The sequence below is a fragment of the Bombina bombina genome, chromosome 3, assembly GCF_027579735.1.
Source record: "Bombina bombina isolate aBomBom1 chromosome 3, aBomBom1.pri, whole genome shotgun sequence".
NCBI classification, from domain to species: domain Eukaryota; kingdom Metazoa; phylum Chordata; class Amphibia; order Anura; family Bombinatoridae; genus Bombina; species Bombina bombina.
Window position 1 is genome coordinate 1085138669 of NC_069501.1, and position 20371 is coordinate 1085159039.

The 20371-nt window shown below is 39.4% G+C and overlaps 1 protein-coding gene across 1 annotated transcript in view; it reads right to left on the reverse strand.

Moving 5' to 3' along the window:
* The window catches only part of ATP7B (ATPase copper transporting beta), a 164344-nt gene that overhangs the window by 23523 nt on the left and 120450 nt on the right, over window positions 1-20371 (reverse strand). Inside the window, exons 12-15 of the mRNA XM_053708381.1 lie at window positions 15843-15977; window positions 6855-7049; window positions 4671-4856; window positions 2386-2578 (exon numbers count right to left, since the gene is read on the reverse strand). Coding sequence (XP_053564356.1) covers window positions 2386-2578; window positions 4671-4856; window positions 6855-7049; window positions 15843-15977 — 709 coding nt within the window. The remainder of the gene's footprint in view (window positions 1-2385; window positions 2579-4670; window positions 4857-6854; window positions 7050-15842; window positions 15978-20371) is intronic.

Here is a 20371-nt window from a genome sequence, read left to right on the forward strand (position 1 = left end):
TCTAAAATGTAAGATCACTTTATTATTGCACTGTTGCTTTGTGTGTTGGACCTAGCTGAACACATCTGGTGTGCCAATAACAAGAGACATATGAATGTAGCCATCAATCACCAGCTCCTAAGCCTGCCTAGGTACCAAGAAAACAAAGTAAATTTGATAATTGAACTAAATTGGAAAGTCTCTTAGAAATTCATGCTCTATCTGAATCATGTAAGTTTAATTTTGACCCTTTAAAAGCATTTGCAATCAAATGAGTGGCATGTGGCACTAACAAAATGATATTAACTCAGATTTTGACACTTTTTACTCTAATCTGTCCTGTATAGGATATAAACAAAGAGAATGAATCCTTAAAACACCAACATTATCCCAGACAAGAGGTCGATCACAATCCTTTAGAAAATCTTATCAAATGATTAATCTACAAAAATCCCAATAGTATTTAATGGTAAATTTTGTAGAAAAATCATTAGGCGTTTCTAAGGATTTTTAATGACTCCCTAATGTGTGCCGTGGAAATTAAAACACATAGGGCTAGATTCCAAGTAGAGCACAAAAATATTAGTGCTATTGCACGTTAACATCGCTTGAGCACAATTATTAGCGATTCTATTTTTGCGCTCACATTGCAAGTACAATTTTATTTTTTAGAGATATAGGGGCATATGTATCAAGCTCCGTATGAGGCTTGATGGCCCCTGTTTCTGGCGAGTCATCAGACTTGCCAGAAACAGCAGTTATGAAGCAGCGGTCACAAAGACCGCTGCTCCATAACCTGTCCGCCTGCTCTGCTCACGATCGGGTTGATTGACACCCCCCTGCTGGCGGCCGGTCTGGCGGACCTGATCCGCAGTGTCGGATCAGGTCCGCCAGCCCTTGATAACTAGAGGCCATAGCCTAGGAAGTCTAATATCTGTATGTAGGAGAGCGTGGGTGAACTAAACCCCTCACATAACATATGGATATCACTCGATGACCTATTATTCGTTTTTCCTTAAAAATATAAAATGTAATACGGATCAGCACACTAAAATACAGTAATGACACTGCACAGAGGGGCTGTAAGACTTGAATACAAACACTTTTAACATCACATCAGTCAATACTGACTTCCTTTCTCATATCCTGGAAGAGATTTGTGTGGACAAAAAGACGTGTTGAAAGAGATATGTACATGCATATGGTTACATCTGTGTATAAGTGAGTATTTAAAGGGATATAGGGATCTCTGTTGAATTTCTCACTTGTCTAGGGAAACTTTGTTAATAGTAAACTGCATTTTCCATTTGTATTGTATTTATAGTCAATAGTGTCTATGGTAACATGCAGTTAAAGAAGTTTTAATGAGCAGGCAGTACCTAGGGTAACACATGTCCCAAAATACAGGACCAAAAAGCAGGCATGGCTGGGCACACAGGTCATTTCCCTGAGTGTGGCCAGTTGTGGTTGGCCAGTTTAGGGGTGGGCATGGCTAGGAAGTTTGGGGCAGCCAGTGGGCATGAATTTTCATGGTTTAGATGTACTGGTTTCAATTTTTGTAAAACTGGGACTTTCCTAAAGTAGGGAAAGAGCTGGGAGGGACAGTAGAACAGAACTCTCAAACCTTGAGTTTCCTGGAAAATGCAGAACATTCTGTTTTAACTGATCCTCCGTTCATCATCCCACTATACACATCTCCATTGCCCCATATTTACTGACTTATTTCTGTTTGTGGATCTGATGAATAGTTTTTTTTTTTAATCTATATAAATTGATTTATACTTATCTTGCTAAATAATCTATCTATATCTATGTATCTATCTATCTATCTATCTATATGTCTGTCTATTTATCTATCTATATGTGACACAAAGATTGTTGCTTCTTCAAGTCAGCCACCCAGGGGTTAAAAAGACAGTTCCTGGTCACAATTTTCATAATTTCTTTTATGTTGGAAGGGGCACAGCACGGTGAGACTGCTCTGGACCCCACATCAGGATCCACACAATCGGGTCCGACTATCTATGTATGTGTCTGTCTGTCTACCTATCTATTTAAAAATCACATCTCACTTAAAGGGACATACAAGTCAAAATTAAACTGATATGGTTCAGAAAGAGCATACAATTTTGAAAGAGTTTAACACATATACAAACAATAGTTAAATAATAAAATGCTTTAAAGCATAAGGCCATTTTCTTTTTTCACTTTTATGTCCTTTTAAATATAGGACCATAGAGGAAATATAGAGGACCAACTGAAAAAATCCTCATAAATGTGAAATCCTAAAGGTAGTTCTGGGAATTAGATATAGGAAGGAATTAGAATGTTTAATGCATATAAAAAATCTTCCCCTAACGATGACTAAGTAATGATACAACACCTGCATTGCTTTTTGAATGTTACCTTCTGTTTCTGGCAATATGAATAAGGAGCTGCCTTGTGTATTGTTGAGGCTGTTCATATAGGAGTTCTGCTCATTTAAGCCGTCTTCACTCTGCACCAGAACACTTTCAATGTTGCTCACTTTACAGCTAATTCCACATCCTGGGACAGCCTGAAACTCTGTACAATATCCTAAACATTCCGTGCCAAGCTCCTAGAAGTTCAATCATTGAACAACTAATTTAGAATGTGTTGTATATAAGTACAGTGTATTACTATACATTTCAGAGTATGAATTAAATCATTCCAAATCTGGAGTTAAAACATCTCTACTATTGTAAATGATATTTATAAGTCTGTTTTTCACACTCTCTCATACTTTACCATCCTAAGATGGCCTTGAATAACAAAACATCTCTGTATGCTTTACATACAAACATTTCAGTCTCATCTACAGTCATCTGTACTTTTGAGTCAGAGATTTTTTTTTCTCATAGTTTCCAGTTTGAGATACTTTTTTAGATAAGTAGGTAATATCATTAAAAAGTAAACATTTTATCTACAGTATATCATGTTTTGAAAAGGACTCTAAGGGGCCGATTTATTAAAGTGCAGACAGACATGATATGATGTAGCGTATCATGTCCGCCGCACATCGATAAATACCGACAGCATACGCTGTCGGCATTTATAATTGCACAAGCAGCTCTTGTGAACTGCCTGTGCAATGCTGCCACCTGCAGGCCACTAGCAGGGGGAGTCAATCAGCCCGATAGTATAGGATCTGGCAGATTGAAGACCGCAGTCTCAGAGGCTGCGGACCAGTTATGGAGCGGTCTTTAGACCGCTGCTTCATAACTACTATTTCCGGGGATCCTGAAGGCTCGCGCGGAAACAGGGGCATCAAGCTCCATTCGGAGCTTGATAATTCGGCCGCTAGGTATAAAGATATACAAATTGATGGAAAATACCACAAGATAATAACTATAAATGGTTTCATAACCTTGTATGCACCAAGAGTCCCATTCTGTACTGCAGATACCCAAATTTAATACACTATTTTTTAGTTAAAGGGACAGTCAACTACTTTTTCATGTTTTTAATAGAAATACTTGAAATAGAAATACTTGAAAATGTTTTTTTAATTTTAAATAAATATTTTTAAAGTCTATGGTGAAAGGAAGTTAGTGTGGCCTCACTGTCCGATCTCCATATGTTAGTGAGCCTGAGGGGCCGATTTATTAAAGTGCAGACGGACATGATACAATGTAGCGTATCATGTCCGACGCACATCGATAAATGCCGACAGCATACGCTGTCGGCATTTATCATTGCACAAGCAGTTCTTGTGAACTACTTGTGCAATGCCGCCCCCTGCAGATTCGCGGCCAATCGGCTGCTAGCAGGGGGTGTTAATCAGCCCGATCGTATGGGATCAGGCGGATTGATATTCGCAGCCTCAGAGCAGGCGGACAAGTTATGAAGCAGCGGCCTTTAGACCGCTGCTTCATAACTGCTGTTTCCGGCAAGCCTGAAGGCTTGCGCGGAAACAGGGGCATCAAGCTCCATTTGGAGCTTGATAATTCGGCCCCTATGTCTTTTCTTTACACGCTAACATTTTACTTTCAACTTGTAATACCAAAGCAAAAATAGGATAACTATTAATTTAACTTGTTGTCTAGCTTACAGACATCCCAACCTGCAAAAACCCATTTCAGGGAGGTGGCTTCTCCCGCTACTGCGCCGCCCCCCCTCCCAGTTATATATTGGACACCATGAAACCCTAAATAAGGTAGAGACTTATCATTAAAGTAGCTTCCCACTAAAGTCACATTAAAAAAAAAAGTAGCTTTATTGCACAACCACATACAACAAACCTATTTTCCAGTGATCGTACGCTTGTTGAATGCTTAAATATTTTAGAATACGAAGTTTAATTACGTGCAGTAAATAAGGTAGTATTTGTGTTTTATTTTATTAAATTCAGTGGGGGCTTTTTGGTTACTGATGCATGCTTTGAGGGTTCTATAACGTTCCAGCAACTAAAAGCATTCCTTATGGAAGCACTTTTTCGTATTTGGGCCACATTGGATCATGGTACTTGGAGTTTCAGGGAGATTGCATTCCATTTGCTGGCATCAGGGAGCCGCTATTACAATCAGGGAGACTCCCTGAACTTCAGGGAGAGTTGGGATATCTGAGCTTATAATAAGCAATTTCATTAGTAAGCTATAAAGACAGCAGTAGATGTTATAAACATTTCATTATAAAATCAATAAACTAAACATAACAGGTGGGATCCGTACCTCCTTGCAGTATTTAGTGACGGACATTCCTAGGGGATGCTCACTGCTAGCCTCCGCTGTTCCAATCACTGCAAGCATCCTCTTCAGTGGCAACTGGGTAACTACATCACCCAACATCAGCACTCTCATGACCTTAGGGACTCCATGTGTTATTGTACCAGTTTTATCAAACATCACAGCATTTATCTGAAATAATCACAACAAACAAATGTGTTCTATTTACTTTTGCTATGCCAGGTTAACATTCATGAAATCAATTTATGGTTGACTACTTCAACCTTATTGAAACTATTAGAGAACATATTAAATTTGGGTTATTATATATATATATATATATATATATATATATATATATATATATATATATATCATTAAAGGGACAATAAAGTCAAAGTTGAACTTTCATTATTTAGATAAAGCATAAAATATTAAAAAAAACTTTCAGATTTACTTCCATTATCAAACAGTACACAGTCTTTCTATATGCATACTTTACGAGTCACCAGTTTCCATTGAAAATGTGCATGAGTTCACAATATATAAGTGTATGAGTCTATGATTGGCTGATAGCTGTCACATGATACAGAGGCCAATGAAATCAAAAGAAACTGAGATTTATCAGAAAAAAATCTGCTGCTCATTTGAAATTCAAAGTAAGTATTATTGCATTCTATTTTTAGTATTCATATGCTGATTATGCAACTCTTTGGTATTTAAAACAATTGGTATATTAGACTGCAATTTTCAGGGATAAATAACTTTTGATCTGAGTGGCAAACCATGATATATCATGTCACTGGGTGCTTGAGGCTATCTAGTTGCTGTTGTTCATTCCTGGTAGAGCGCTTCTCTCTTCGTATGCAAATATGACCCTTGGGAAGTCTCCCTATGGGTGATGGGGGAAACCAGACGTTGACTCCTTGCCCAGTGTGCTTAGAGGAATGTGGCTGCACCTCACTGACAAGGCCCATAGGAGGCCGAAACAATCGACTGGAGTTGTCATGTTCCTTGTTCAGAGGAGAATTGCCTGGTATTTCAGGGCTGGACTGACCTTACTTGGTGGGATCAGACTGATATACTTCAGGAAAGTTTTCCTCTGTGAAAAGCACACTGGTCTAAAAGAGGCTGCTTCCAGGTGGTAAATCGCCATAGAACTAGCTGATGAGCTGCTGCTCGTTCCTGGTAGAGCGCTTCTCTCTTCGTATGCAAATTAATATGACCCTGGGGAAGTCTCCCTACGGGTGATGGGGGAAAACAGACGTGGACTCCTTTCCCAGTGTACTTAGAGGAATGTGGCAGCACCTCACTAACGAGGCCCATATGAGGCCAGAATGATTGTCTGGGGTTGTCATGTTCCTTGTTCAGAGGAGAATTGCCTGGTATTTTGGGGCTGGACTGACCTTACTTGGTGGGATCAGACTGATATACTTCTGGAAAGTTTTCCTCTGTGAAAAGCACACTGTTCCAAAAAAGGCTGCTCCCGGGTGGTAAATCGCCATAGAACTAGCTGATGACCTGTTGTTCATTCCTGGTAGAGTGCTTTTCTCTTCACATGCAAATTAATATGACCCTTGGGAAGTCTCCCTATGGGTGATGGGGAAACCAGACGTGGACTCCTTGCCCAGTGTGCTTAGCGGAATGTGGCTGTGCCTCACTGACGAGGCCCATAGGAGGCTGAAACGATCATCTGGAGTTGTCATGTTCCTTGTTCAGAGGAGAATTGCCTGCTATTTCGGGGCAGGACTGACCTTACTTGGTGGGATCAGACTGATATACTTCAGGAAAGTTTTCCTCTGTGAAAAGCACACTGGTCTAAAAGAGGCTGCTTCCAGCTGGTAAATCACCATAGAACTAGCTGATGAGCTGTTGTTCGTTCCTGGTAGAGCGCTTCTCTCTTCGTATGCAAACTATCTAGCTTCACTGGTCATTAAAAATGATCCCTTTGTGATCATACAGTTACTGAAGCTAGGTGACCACCGGTTTTCAAACAAAAATGACTAGCACATGGTTTTGCCAGTTTTTATTGTACTTTATATTTTTTGTTTTGTTTTGTAAAATGGATGTTCCTGTTTAATATGATCCAATTTGAGGCTGTGGCTGGGGATTGACATGATTGTATTTGAAATGCCATCCCTGCCCTGCAAACATATGACAGGTATGACTTACTGAGAAGTGGTAACTGACCTTGTGTGCCATTTCCAGGGGTTCCCCTCCTTTGATAAGAATACCATTCTGGGCAGCCACACCTGTGCCAACCATCACTGCTGTGGGGGTAGCCAGACCTAAAGCACACGGACAGGCAATACACAGCACTGTGATGGAGGTTTGGAATGCCACCCGGATTATCACTTCAGCTCTTGAGATATTTTTATTGTAACTCTGAAATGACATAAACAAACGTACCTTAACAACAGTAAATACGTAAAGTAAAATTACTTTAAAAAAATAAAACATTTCTCTTGTTAAGTGTATCCAGTCCACGGATCATCCATTACTTATGGAATATATTCTCCTTCCCAACAGGAAGTTGCAAGAGTCCACCCACAGCAAAGCTGCTATATAGCTCCTCCCCTAACTGCCATATTCAGTCATTCTCTTGCAAGCCTCAACATAGATAGGAGGTCGTGAGAGTCTGTGGTGTTTTATACTTAGTTTATTCTTCAATCAAAAGTTTGTTATTTTTAAATGGCACCGGAGTGTGCTGTTTATCTCAGGCAGTATTTGGAAGAAGAATCTGCCTGCGTTTTTCTATGATCTTAGCAGACGTAACTAAGATCCATTTGCTGTTCTCACACATTCTGAGGAGTGAGGTACTTCAGAGGGGGAATGGCGTGCAGGTTTTCCTGCAGATAAGGTATGTGCAGTAAAATATTTTTCTAGGAATGGAATTGACTAAGAAAATACTGCTGATACCGAAGTAATGTAAGTAAAGCCTTAAATGCAGCGATAGCGACTGGTATCAGGCTTATTAATAGAGATACATACTCTTATAAAAATGTGTTTTAAAACGTTTGCTGGCATGTTTAATCGTTTTTTAATGTACATTGGTGATAACACTGTAATGTTGGTATAGCCTTAAATGCAGTAAAAGCGACTGGTATCAGGCTTATTAATAGAGATACATACTCTTGTAAAAATGTGTTTTAAAACGTTTGCTGGCATGTTTAATCGTTTTTTAACATATGTTTGGTGATAAAACTTATTGGGGCCTAAGTTTTTTCCACATGGCTGGCTTAAATTTTGCATAGAAACAGTTAACTGAAGCTTCCCACTGTTGTAATATGAGTGGGAGGGGCCTAATTTAGCGCTTTTTTGCGCAGTTAAAATTACAAAATGAATCATCCAGATTCCCTCAGCAGTCCCATGAATACTACAGGACATTTCTAAAGGGCTAAAAAAGACTTCCAAAATCGTTTATAGGGAAGGTAATCCACAGCTCTGCTGTGGCAGTTTTGTTGTGTCTGTTTTTAAAAACGTCTATGTCGTTTTTTTTTAATCTTTTTTTTGCATTAAGGGGTTAATCATCCATTTGCAAGTGGGTGCAATGCTCTGTTACCTTATTACATGTACTGTAAAAATTTTGTTTGTTTTACTGCCTTTTTTCACTGTTTTTCAAATTTTGACAAAATTTGTTTCTCTTAAAGGCACAGTAACGTTTTATATATTTGCTTGTTAACTTGATTTAAAGTGTTTTCCAAGCTTACTAGTCTGTTCTAACATGTCTGACATAGAGGAAGCTCTGTGTTCATTATGTTTTAAAGCCATGGTGGAACCCCATCTTAGAATGTGTACCAGATGTACTGATTTCATGTTAAACAATAAAGATCATTTTTTGTCTTTAAAAACATTATCACCAGAGGATTCTGTCGTGGGGGTAGTTATGCCGACTAACTCTCCCCACGTGGCAGACCTTTTGACTCCCGCTTTAGGGACTCACGCTCAAATGGCGCCAAGTACATCAAGGGCACCCATAGCGTTTATTTTACCAGGGGATTCTGTCGAGGGGAAAGTTATGCCGACTAACTCTCCCCACGTGTCAGACCCTTCGACTCCCGCTTCAGGGACTCACGCTCAAATGGCGCCAAGTACATCAAGGGCGCCCATAGCGTTTATTTTACAAGACATGGCAAAGGTGGTGAATAATACTCTGGCAGCAGTATTAGTCAGACTACCTGAAATTAAAGGAAAGCAGATAGCTCTGGGGGTAGATACAGAGCATACAGACGCTTTAAGAACCATGTATGATACTACCTCACAATATGCTTAGTCTGTGGGTGATTTTTTTGACTCAGGGAAGATGATTTAACCTGATTCTGATATTTCTACATTTAAAATTTATGCTTGAGAACCTCCACTTGTTGCTCAGGGAGGCTTTGGCTGCTCTGAATGAATGTGTACAATCGCAGGGCCAGAGAAATTGTGTAGACTGGATAAATAATATGCAGTGCCGGTGTGTACTGATGTTTTTCCAATACCTAAAGAGGTTTACAAAAATTTTTTTAATAAGGAATGGGATAGACCAGGTGTGCCGTTCTCTTCCCCTCCTATTTTTTAGAAGAATGTTTTCTAATAGTTACCACCACACGGGACTTCTGGCAGACAGTTCCTAAGGTGGAGAGAAGAGTTTCTACTCTAGCTAAGCGTACCACTACCTCTGGCGAGGACAGTTGTGCTTTTTAGATCCAATGGATAAAAAATGTTTATTCAACAGGGTTTTATCCTGCAGCCCCTTGCATACATTGCTTCTTTCACTGCTGCTGCGGCGTTCTAGGTTGAGTCTCTTGATGAGGCTTTACAGTTAGCGACTCCATTGGATGAATATATTTGACAAGCTTATGCTAGCCAATTCCTTTGTTTTCTGATGCCTTTGTAAATTTGACTAGACTAACGGCTAAGAATTCTGTTTTTTACTATACGGGCGCGCAGAGCGCTATGGCTTATATCATGGTCAGCTGTCGTGACTTTAATAAATAAGCTACTTAACTTCCCTTCAAGGGGCAGACCCTATTCGGGCCTGGTTTGAAGGAGATTATTGCTTATATCACTGGAGGAAAAGGTCATGCCCTTCCTCAGGATAGGTCCAAATCAAGGGCCAAAAAAGGTCTAATTTTCGTGCCTTTTAAAACTTCAGGGCAGGTGTGGCATCCACTTCCTCTAAGGCAAAATAAGAGGGAATTTTTACTCAGTCCAAGGCGGTCTGGAGACAATCGTACCTGGAACAAAGATAAGCAGGCCAAGGAGCCTGCTGCTGCCTCTAAGGCAGCATGAAGGAACGGACCCCTATCCGGTAACGGATCCTATAGGGGCAGACTTTCATTCTTCGCCCAGGCGTGGGCAAGAGATGCCCAGGATCCCTAGGCATTGGAATTTATATCCCAGAGATATCTTCTGGATTTCAAAGATTCCCCCCCCCCAAAAAAGGGGAGATTTCACCTTTCACAATTATCTGCAAACCAGATAAAGAAGGAGGCATTCTTACATTGTGTACGAGATCCATCCAGTTCCAAGAGAGGAACAGGGACAGAGTTTTTACTCAAATCTGTTTGTGGTTCCCAAGGAGAGGGAACCTTCAGACCTATTTTGGATCTAAAGATCTTAAACAAATTCCTCAGAATTCCGTCATTTAAGATGGAAACTATTCGTACCATCTTAACTATGATCCAGGAGAGTCAATAGAGGACTACAATGGATTTGAAGGATGCTTATCCTCACATTGTGATGCATAAAGATCACCATCGTTTTTCAGGTTTGCCTTTCTAGACAGGCATTACCAGTTTGTAGCTCTTTCCTTTGGGATATCTACAGCCCCAAGAATCTTTATGGAGGTTCTGGGGTCGCTTTGGCGGTCCTTAGGCCGCGGGGCATAGAAGTGGCCCCTTATTTAGACAACATCCTGATACAGGCGTCAAACATCCAAATTGCCAAGTCTCATACGGACGTAGTACTGGCATTTCTGAGATCACATGGGTGGAAAGTGAACAAGGAAAGAGTTCTCTATCCCCAATCTCAAGGGTTTCCCTCCTAGGGACTCTGATAGATTCTGTAGAAATGAAAATTTACCTGACGGAGTCCAGGTTGTCAAAGTTTCTAAATTTCTGCCGTGTTTTTCATTCCATCCGCGCCCTTCGGTGGCTCAGTACATGAATGAAATCGGCTTAATGGTAGCGGCAAGGGACATAGTACCATTTGCACGTCTACATTTCAGACCGCTGCAACTATGCATGCTCAGTCAGAGGAACGGGGATTACACAGATTTGTCCCCCTGTTAAACCTGGACCAAGAGACCAGAGATTCTCTTCTCTGGTGACTGTGTCGGGTCCATCTGTCCAAGGGTATGACCTTCCGCAGGTCAGATGGGACAATTGTTACAATAGATGCCAGCCTTTTAGGTTGGGATGCAGTCTGGAACTCCCTGAAGGCTCAGGGATAGTGGACTTAGGAGGAGACCCTCCTTCTAATAAATATTCTGGAACTGGGAGTGATATTCCATGCTCTTCAGACTTGGCCTCAGTTAGCAACTCTGAGGTACATCATACTCAGTCGGACAATATACACGACTGTGGCTTACATCAGCCATCAAAGGGGAACAGAAGTTCCCTAGCGATGTTAGATGTCTTACAATAATTCACTGGACAGAGACTCACTCTTGTCTATCAGCTATCCATATCCCAGGTGTTGAGAACTGGGAGGTGGATTTTCTAAGTCGTCAGACTTTTCTTCCGGGGGAGTGGGATTCCCTCCGGAGGTCAAGACCAAGCAGGAGAGGGCTTTGGTGTTTTTAACAGCGCCTGCGTAGCCACGCAGGACCTGGTATGCAGATCTGGTGGACATGTCATCCTTTCCATCACGGTCTCTGCTTCTGAGACAGGTCCCTCTACCTCAGGGTCCTTTCAACCATCTAAATAGAATCAATCTGAGATGGACTGCCTGGAGACTGAACGCTTGATGTTATCAAAGCATGGCTTCTCCGAGTCAGTCATTGATACCTTAATACAGACATGAAAGCCTGTCTCTAGGAAAATTGAACATAGATATGGTGTAAATATCTGATTGTTATGAATCCAAGGGTTACTCATGGAGTAAAGTCTGGATTCCCAGGATATTATCTTTTCTCCAAGATGTTTTTAAGAAAAGGGTTGTCAGCTAATTCCTTAAAAGGGACAGATTTTTACTCTGTCTATTTTTTTGCACAAGCGTCTGGCAGGTATTCTAGACGTTCAGGCATTTGGTCAGGCTTTGGTTAGATCCAAGCCTGTGTTTAAAACTGTTGCTCCGCCATGGAGCTTAAACCTGGTTCTTAAGGTTCTTCAAGAAGTTCCGTTTGAACCTTTTTTGTTCCATAGATATCAATCTTTATCTTGGAAAGTTCCTTTTGGGTAGCTATTTCCTCGACTCGTAGAGTCTCCAAGTTATCTGTGTTACAATGTGATTCTCCTTATCTGGTCCTTCGTACGGATAAGGTAGTCCTGCGTACCAACCTGGGTTTTTCCCTAAGGTGGTATCTAACAAGAACATCACTTAAGAGATAGTTGTTCCATGCTTGTATCCTAATCCTTCCTCAAAGAAGGAACGTCTATTACACAATATTGGACGTGGTTTGTGCTTTAAAGTTTTACTTACAAGCTACTACAGTTTTCATCAAACGTTCACCTTGTTTGTTGTCTATTCTGGACAGAGGAGAGGTCAAAAGATTTCAGCAGCCTCTCTGTCTTTTTGGTTAAAAAGCATAATTCATTTAGCTTATGAGACTGCTGGACAGCAGCCTCCTGAAGGGATTACAGCTCATTCTACTAGAGCTGTGGTTTTCACTTGGGCCTTTTTTAAATGTGGCTTCTGTTGAACAGATTTACAAGACGGAGTCTTGGTCTGCGCTTCATACTTTTTCAAATTTAACAAATTTGATACCTTGCTTCTTCGGAGGCTATTTTTGGGAGAAAGGGTTTTTTACAGGCAGTGGTAACTTCCGTTTAAGTACCTGCCTTGTCCCTCCCATCATCCGTGTACTTTAGCTTTGGTATTGGTATTCCATAAGTAATGGATGATCCGTGGACTGGATACACTTAACAAGAGAAAACATAATTTATGCTTACCTGATAAATTTATTTCTCTTGTAGTGTATCCAGTCCACGGCCCGCCCTGTCAATTTAAGGCAGGTAATTTTTTCATTTGAACTACAGTCACCACTGCACCCTATGGTTTTTCCTTTCTCTGCATGTTTTCGGTCGAATGACTGAATATGGCAGTTAGGGGAGGAGCTATATAGCAGCTTTGCTGTGGGTGGACTCTTGCAACTTCCTGTTGGGAAGGAGAATATATTCCATAAGTAATGGATGATCCGTGGACTGGATACACTACAAGAGAAATAAATTTATCAGGTAAGCATAAATTATGTTTTCTGAATAGATTATTTTGGCTATTTGTGTATGAATCCTAGTTGCATGAACAAAACAGCTACATGCATTATTTAGCATTCTTGGTATTTCCTTATGATAATTTGGTTAGTAAACTCTGACTGAAAATGTCATACAGTTATTCATTAGAAATCTATCCTCTGTATAAGTTGTCATACAGTTATTCATTAGAAAGCTATCCTTTGTATAAGTTGTCATACAGTTATTCATTAGAAAGCTATCCTTTGTATAAGTTGTCATACAGTTATTCATTAGAAAGCTATCCTTTGTATAAGTTGTCACGTGATGCCTGAACTCTGACATACAGCATTTTATGTAATAGTTTATTGCTACTACACATGGTAACATTGACCAAACTTTTTTGTGCATCTTCTCATGCACCTAATTCCATTCCTAGTAGTACTACCAATATGAAACACTATTCTCCAGAGTTCAAAGTTCAAGATGTAAACCGGATACGATTTTTACTGTCTTGTCCAATCTTTAAAGTTCATTATTCTTTTTCATTTTTATTATAATGCAAGTTTTAGAAGCTCCATGTAGACTCAAACTTTCAATCAAGCAGAAAAAAAAAAAATTCCAATAGTAAGCAAACAATTTTATCATTACAACAAATATATTGTATGCATATATCACACAAAGGCCCATATTTATCAAGCTCCGAACGGAGCTTGAAGGGCGGTGTTTCTGGCGAGTCTCTAAAAACTGCTGCTCCATAACCCTGTCCGCTTGCTCTGAGCAAACTTCAAAAAACTCCAGCCACCATATCAGTTAAAAGACCTTTATTTTCTTATCCTGGGTCCAAACATACAACGTTTCAAGCCAATGTGGCTCTTAGTCATGTACATCTTAATTATACAGGTGATGAAACCAAGGAGGGGGGGCGATAGAGAGCATCTCCTAAAAGTTAGGGAGATGTTCTGGATTCACAAACTGGATTGCCTTATCCCCAAGGGCCTCAATAAAGACTTTGATTGGAGTCTATTTTACTAAAGGAAATCATACATGGATAAGGTTAGGATTGTTTGTATATTTTCTGGTTTATCATGGGCGCATAAAAATGGCTTGTGAATAGCAGGGTGTTATAATGGTAAAATAAAGGATAAATGAATCAATTAAAGTGAAAGAATTCTTCTCAATAAAAATACATTCTGCAAAGGAATAAATCTTGATTGATGTAAACATACTCTGTAGACTGTGTAGACATTGTGGATGTTTGGATTTTATGCTCCTCTTTTAATATTGTATATAGGTTTTATGTTTATATTTTAAATGATATGTATACTGTTCACCCATTCTATTGAAAAACAAAGAGACATCAAAAGTAAAAAAGAGTGTACTATATTTTACAACCAACAGGTGTCACTATTGCATGTTGCAATACATGTTTTTCAAACAATGGGTTAATGAACAGTTGATGAATAATTAACAGGTGAGGGTATAAAAAGCATGAACCTGTATAATTAAGATGTACATGACTAAGAGCCACATTGGCTTGAAACGTTGTATGTTTGGACCCAGGATAAGAAAATAAAGGTCTTTTAACTGATATGGTGGCTGGAGTTTTTTGAAGTTTGTGATTGTGCTGTGGACCTGGCAAGTCTGCTGCTCCGTGCCCCATAAGAGAAAGATTCAGGTGTGCTGTTTTCCACTTTTTGGATTTTGCCGCTTGCTCTGAGCAGGCAGACAGGAATCGCCGAAAATCAACCCGATCGAGTACAATCGGGTTGATTGACAGCTCCCTGCTGGCGGCCGGTTGGCCGCGAGTCAGCAGGGGGCGGCGTTGCACCAGCAGCTCTTGTGAGCTGCTGGTGCAATGTTAAATGCGGAGAGCGTATTGCTCTCCGCATTTAGCGAGGTCTTGCGGACCTGATCCGCACTGTCGGATCAGGTCTGCACGACCTTTGATAAATAGGGGCCTACATCTCTTTCCCATATTAAAGGAATAGTCTAGACAAAATGAAACTTTTATGATTCAGACAAAGCAGGCAATTTTATGCAACTTTCTAATTTACTCCTATTATCAATTTTTCTTTGTTCTCTTTTTATCTTTATTTGAAAAAGCAAGAATGTAAGCATTTTTGGTTTAGTACCTGGGTAGCACTTTCTGATTGGTGTCTAAATTTAGCCACCAATCAGAAAGCGCTACCCAGGTACTGAACCAAAAATGGGCCGGCTCCTAAGCTTACATTCAAATAAAGATACCTAGAGAACGAAGAAAAATTGATAATGGGAGTAAATTAGAAAGTTGCTTAAAATTGCTGCTCTATCTGAATCATGAAAGTTTAATTTTGACTAGACTATCCCTTTAACATTATGGATTATTTTCCTGAGTAATCTGTGGTCTGAAGCCTAGACATTGTACTTTTTAAGCTGCAAACCACAACAGTTGTATGGAAGTGACTGTAAAAACTCATCTGAAATGTAATTTATTGGACTTGTGAGTGTAGTCAGGAAATATAAGTACTTCAATACATAGGTGTTTCCAGGGGGGGGGGGGGCTCTTCATAATGGCTGGTATCGCTGCATACCCCCAACCATGTGTATATATTTACTTATTTATTTATTAATGACGGTGAATGCTTCTATATTTCCTTAGGTCTTCAGCAATGGCAATTGATAGTGGACCATCGTACGTTTTTTACTGTGTACCCATTATATGGTTTTTGGAGACAGACTGGCTTCAATATTATGCAAAGCAAAAATATAATACTGCAAACAATGTGTGAATTGCAATGTAAATAATGGAGAGAATACTTACAGGAAAAAACTTCAATATGATTTCAAAATTCAAAAAGCCAATCGTGATCCAGCATAACAGAGTTATTATGGAAATGATAATAATGAAAGGTACAAAGTATCCACTTATTTTATCTGCCAGTTGTTGGATTGGTGCCTATAAAAACAATGGTCACAAAGTTTATGTTAAACACATATTAATACAAACAATTAATTGTACCATATTATTTCAGGCAAATAAATACAGTAAGAGCAGCAATGCACTTCTTTGTAAGCCAAAAAGGAAAACTAATTATTAAAGGGTAAGAGACAATCAGCTAAGAATAAGTCATCCTATGATTTCTCATCTCATATATATGTGTGTGTGTGTCATTTAATACATGGGGTCAATTTACCAAGCTCCGTATGGAGCTTAATGCCCCTTGTTTCCAGCGAGCCTTCAGGCTTGCCAGAAACAGAGGTTATGAAGCAGAGGTCTAAAGACCGCTGCTTCATAACTTGTCTGCCTGCTCTGAGGCCACGGACAGAAATCAACCCGATCGAATACAATCGGGTTGATTGACACCCCCTGCTAGCGGCCGATTGGCTGTGGATCTGCAGGGGGCAGCATTTGGCTCCCAGTGTCAGAGAGACTGGGAGAGAATTTGGCTCACTGTCTGTCAGAGAGATTGGGAGAGAATTTGGCTCACTGTCTGTCAGAGAGACTGGGAGAGAATTTGGCTCACTGTCTGTCAGAGAGACTGGGAGAGAATTTGGCTCACTGTCTGTCAGAGAGACTAGGAGAGAATTTGGCTCACTGTCTGTCAGAGAGACTGGGAGAGAATTTGGCTCACTGTCTGTCAGAGAGACTGGGAGAGAATTTGGCTCACTGTCTGTCAGAGAGACTGGGAGAGAATTTGGCTCACTGTCTGTCAGAGAGACTGGGAGAGAATTTGGCTCACTGTCTTTCAGAGAGACTGGGAGAGCAATTTGCTGAGGCCCTTAGTGCTTGTGAACTGCTGGTGCAATGAAAAATGCCGACAGCGTATGCTGTCAGCATTTATCGATGTGCAGCGGACATGATACGCTACATTGTATCATGTCCGCTTGCACATTAATAAATCTACCCTATAAAGGAAGTTTAATAGTTTGAACTCAACTGAACTCAACTGAACAGAAGTTGTCCTTTTTGTTTCTTTTTTAAGGCTAGAAGTTTTGTTTTACATCTACATGTAAAAAAAATGATGTTTCAGGGTTGCAGCCCCTTAGTCTAATGAAGAGACTTTGACCCAGAAACTTTTGTGTTTTCACAATAATTTGTCAATACTATCTACAAATCCAGTGAGTGCGGATCTCTCAACTATTGGATTATGTTTAACTGTTTATGAACCCTGGTAGATAAACTACAATGAGATGTTAGTGTGGACCCAGCAATATTTAATATATATATACATATACTGTATATATTGAAATAAATAACACTTTCTGTATGAATACACCGTAGTTAGTGTTTTTAGAACCATGTTATCAAATATAGGGCTAGATTACAAGTGGTGTGCTTATTTTTTTCCCCGCTTGCGTTCAAAATTCACTACAAATTTTTTGGGCAAGCAAAACCCAATGCACACTAACTTAGGGACTTAGGATATCGTGACCCGTTAATCTCTTCTACTCAGATTTCAATGGAGCATGCTACTTATCGCTTACACCCTAACTAGACACGCATTAGAGCTACATCACTAAAGCCGAAGGATAGTTATGAATATTTAACATTCCAATGTTCTTTACTTAGAAGAAAATTGTCTTTGTTTTTTTAAAATATTTATTTATATATATATATATATATATATATATATACAGTATATATATCTGATATTTTTTTGTAAAATATATATCTATACCTATATATCTATATGAATATATATATATATATATATATACATATATACTCATTAAAATTATGGTGGAGATAAAAGCATGGGATTAAAATCCTCCATATCACAAAAGTAAATCAATAGAAATTATTGCATAGGAATTAGCACATCTAGGCAAGTATCCCCGCTTGCCTTTACCCAGTAAAACTCCATAATTACAAAGGTACATTGTTACCAATGCACAAGAGGATTCTGGGTAAGATATGCAAATTGGATATGCAACATCTCAGGCTTTTTGCTTCAAATACTGTGTTAACACACAGCGGTCCCCTAATGGGGTGAGTGCAGCAAATACAAAAAACATTACTAGACAGCTGTTTTGTTCTTATTAGAACTAATCAGCAGTAGATAGATTTTAAATTTTTTAAGTTCATTCCAGGGCAAAATCAAAATTCATTAAAATTATGGTGGAGATAAAAGCATGAGATTAAAATCCTCCATATCGCAAAAGTAAATCAATAGAAATGATTGCATAGGCAATTAGCACATTACAATATATAGAAAAATAACTAAAATAAAAAAGAACTAATTTTCTCATATATTCCTAAAATAAAATATACAATAGGGTAAAATCAACGGGACCAAAAAATAACTATATTAGCAAATTTAATTGAAAGGTTTAAATTGATTTTATGTTCATTTTGTAAGTATAAAGACAGTCCTAGAGATTATATAAACTCAAAAAATAAAGAGAGTAGGCATTTCTCTGGACTCTTAAAAAGCTACATACTCTCAAATAATTCCTCTGCACAGCTCATAGAGTGCGCATTGCTAGTATTCTTGGTTTAGCTCATACTAAAGATATTTAAAGGAACATGAAGCTCCAGATTTTTTTTTTCATGATTCAGATGTAGCATACAATTTTAAACAACTTTCAAATGTATTTATATTAATGAATTTGCAGTCAGAGGGAGCAGATTCTGACAAAGCAGCAGAATCTGATAGAACACCGTCACGAGGCACGTATGATGGGTGGGGTCTGGGGGTTCAAATCCAACTGAACATGTGGCGGCATGTGCCGCTGCTGCGTTGCTCTGCACTCTCGTTAAATAAAAAAACACCGGCCCAGAGAGACTAGGAGGATATTTGACTCACTGTCTGTCAGAGAGACTGGGAGAGAATTTGGCTCACTGTCAGAGAGACTAGGAAGAGAATTTGGCTCACTGTCTGTCAAAGAGACTGGGAGAGCAATTTGCTCACTGTCTGTCAAAGAGACTGGGAGAGAAATTGGCTCACTGTCTGTCAGAGAGTGGGAGATAATTTGGTTCATTGTCTGTCAGAGAGACTGGGAGAGAATTTGGCTAAGTGAGCCAAATTTTCTCCCAGTCTCTCTGACAGACAGTGAGCCAAATTTTTTCCCAAACCAGACTCTGACAGACACTGTAAGCCAAATTCTCAGTGAGCCAAATTCCTTCCCAGTCTCTCTGACAGACAGTAAGCCAAAGTATTAGATAGTTACACACACTCACATACACACCAACACTCAGGGTCTGTTCATTGGTCTTCATTAGTGACATATTTAACATAGGGGATTCATTACAGAGCCCTTGTGTTTGCTGAAATCTATAAGAAAACTATAAAGAAAAGCTTTTGAGTGTTTTCCTCTCTTTCTCAGGTCTGAAGCAATACCTGAGGAAGAAAGGAAAACTCTCGACAGCTTGTCTTTTAAGTATTAGGTTAGTAGAATAAAAAGGTATCATTGCATACCGCATTACTCTGGTATTTTGGAATCTTATTTATATATATTTATTTAGTTTATTTTCAGTGGTATGATTTAGTAGTGAAAATTAGTAGTGCCTCCCCAGTTTAAATGTGGTATTTTGTGTGCCCCCCCTATATATTGTTCATAGAGTTGCCACTGCCCTTAACTCAATAAAACTTATATATACATCATGCGGTACTTTGCCTATCGTACCACCGCATGACGTATATATACGTCCAAGCTGCAGAAAGCTCCAGTTTCTGAGCTCCAGGCATCTGCCTGCATATAGAACTGGGGAACGATCGGTGCTCCGGTTCCATATGAAGACAGATGCCAGATTGTTACAGACGGTGATACTGTGTGTGTCACCGTCTGTAACATTCATCTGCTGAGCACGGCAGGAGGTGTGGGAGGGAAAGCGGGAAGGTGGCCCAGCAGTGGACGGAGGAGGGAGTGGAATGTGCCATACACAAAAAAAATTCTCACAAATTAAAAGTGGTGAACTATAATCTAAATACTCAAAACACTAATTACTCTGATAGGAAAGTCTATGCATGCAAAAAAATCAACAAATTTAAGGTACAGTGCATACAGCATAATTTGATTTGTGTTAGGTGTAATATTAAAGTTTAAACATACGCCAGGTTCTTCCTGTGTACTTTGCCCTCCATTGAGAACTTTTACATAGCAGACAGCTCTTATAATTTATATGGGAGACATCTTGCCAATCGCAGGGACAGAACCTTTTTTGTTATAGAATACCATTAGGGCTGTTCCTGTGAGTGTTTGCGTGAAAAACCATGTCTAGGCCAACAAATTTTTTAGAATCGTCCCTGTAGAATGATATCAGAGGAATCTGGAGCCTACACAAGAGGAAAACTCATATGTACACAACCTACCACAGTATAAGCCATCACAAAAGTTCTGATGACTTTT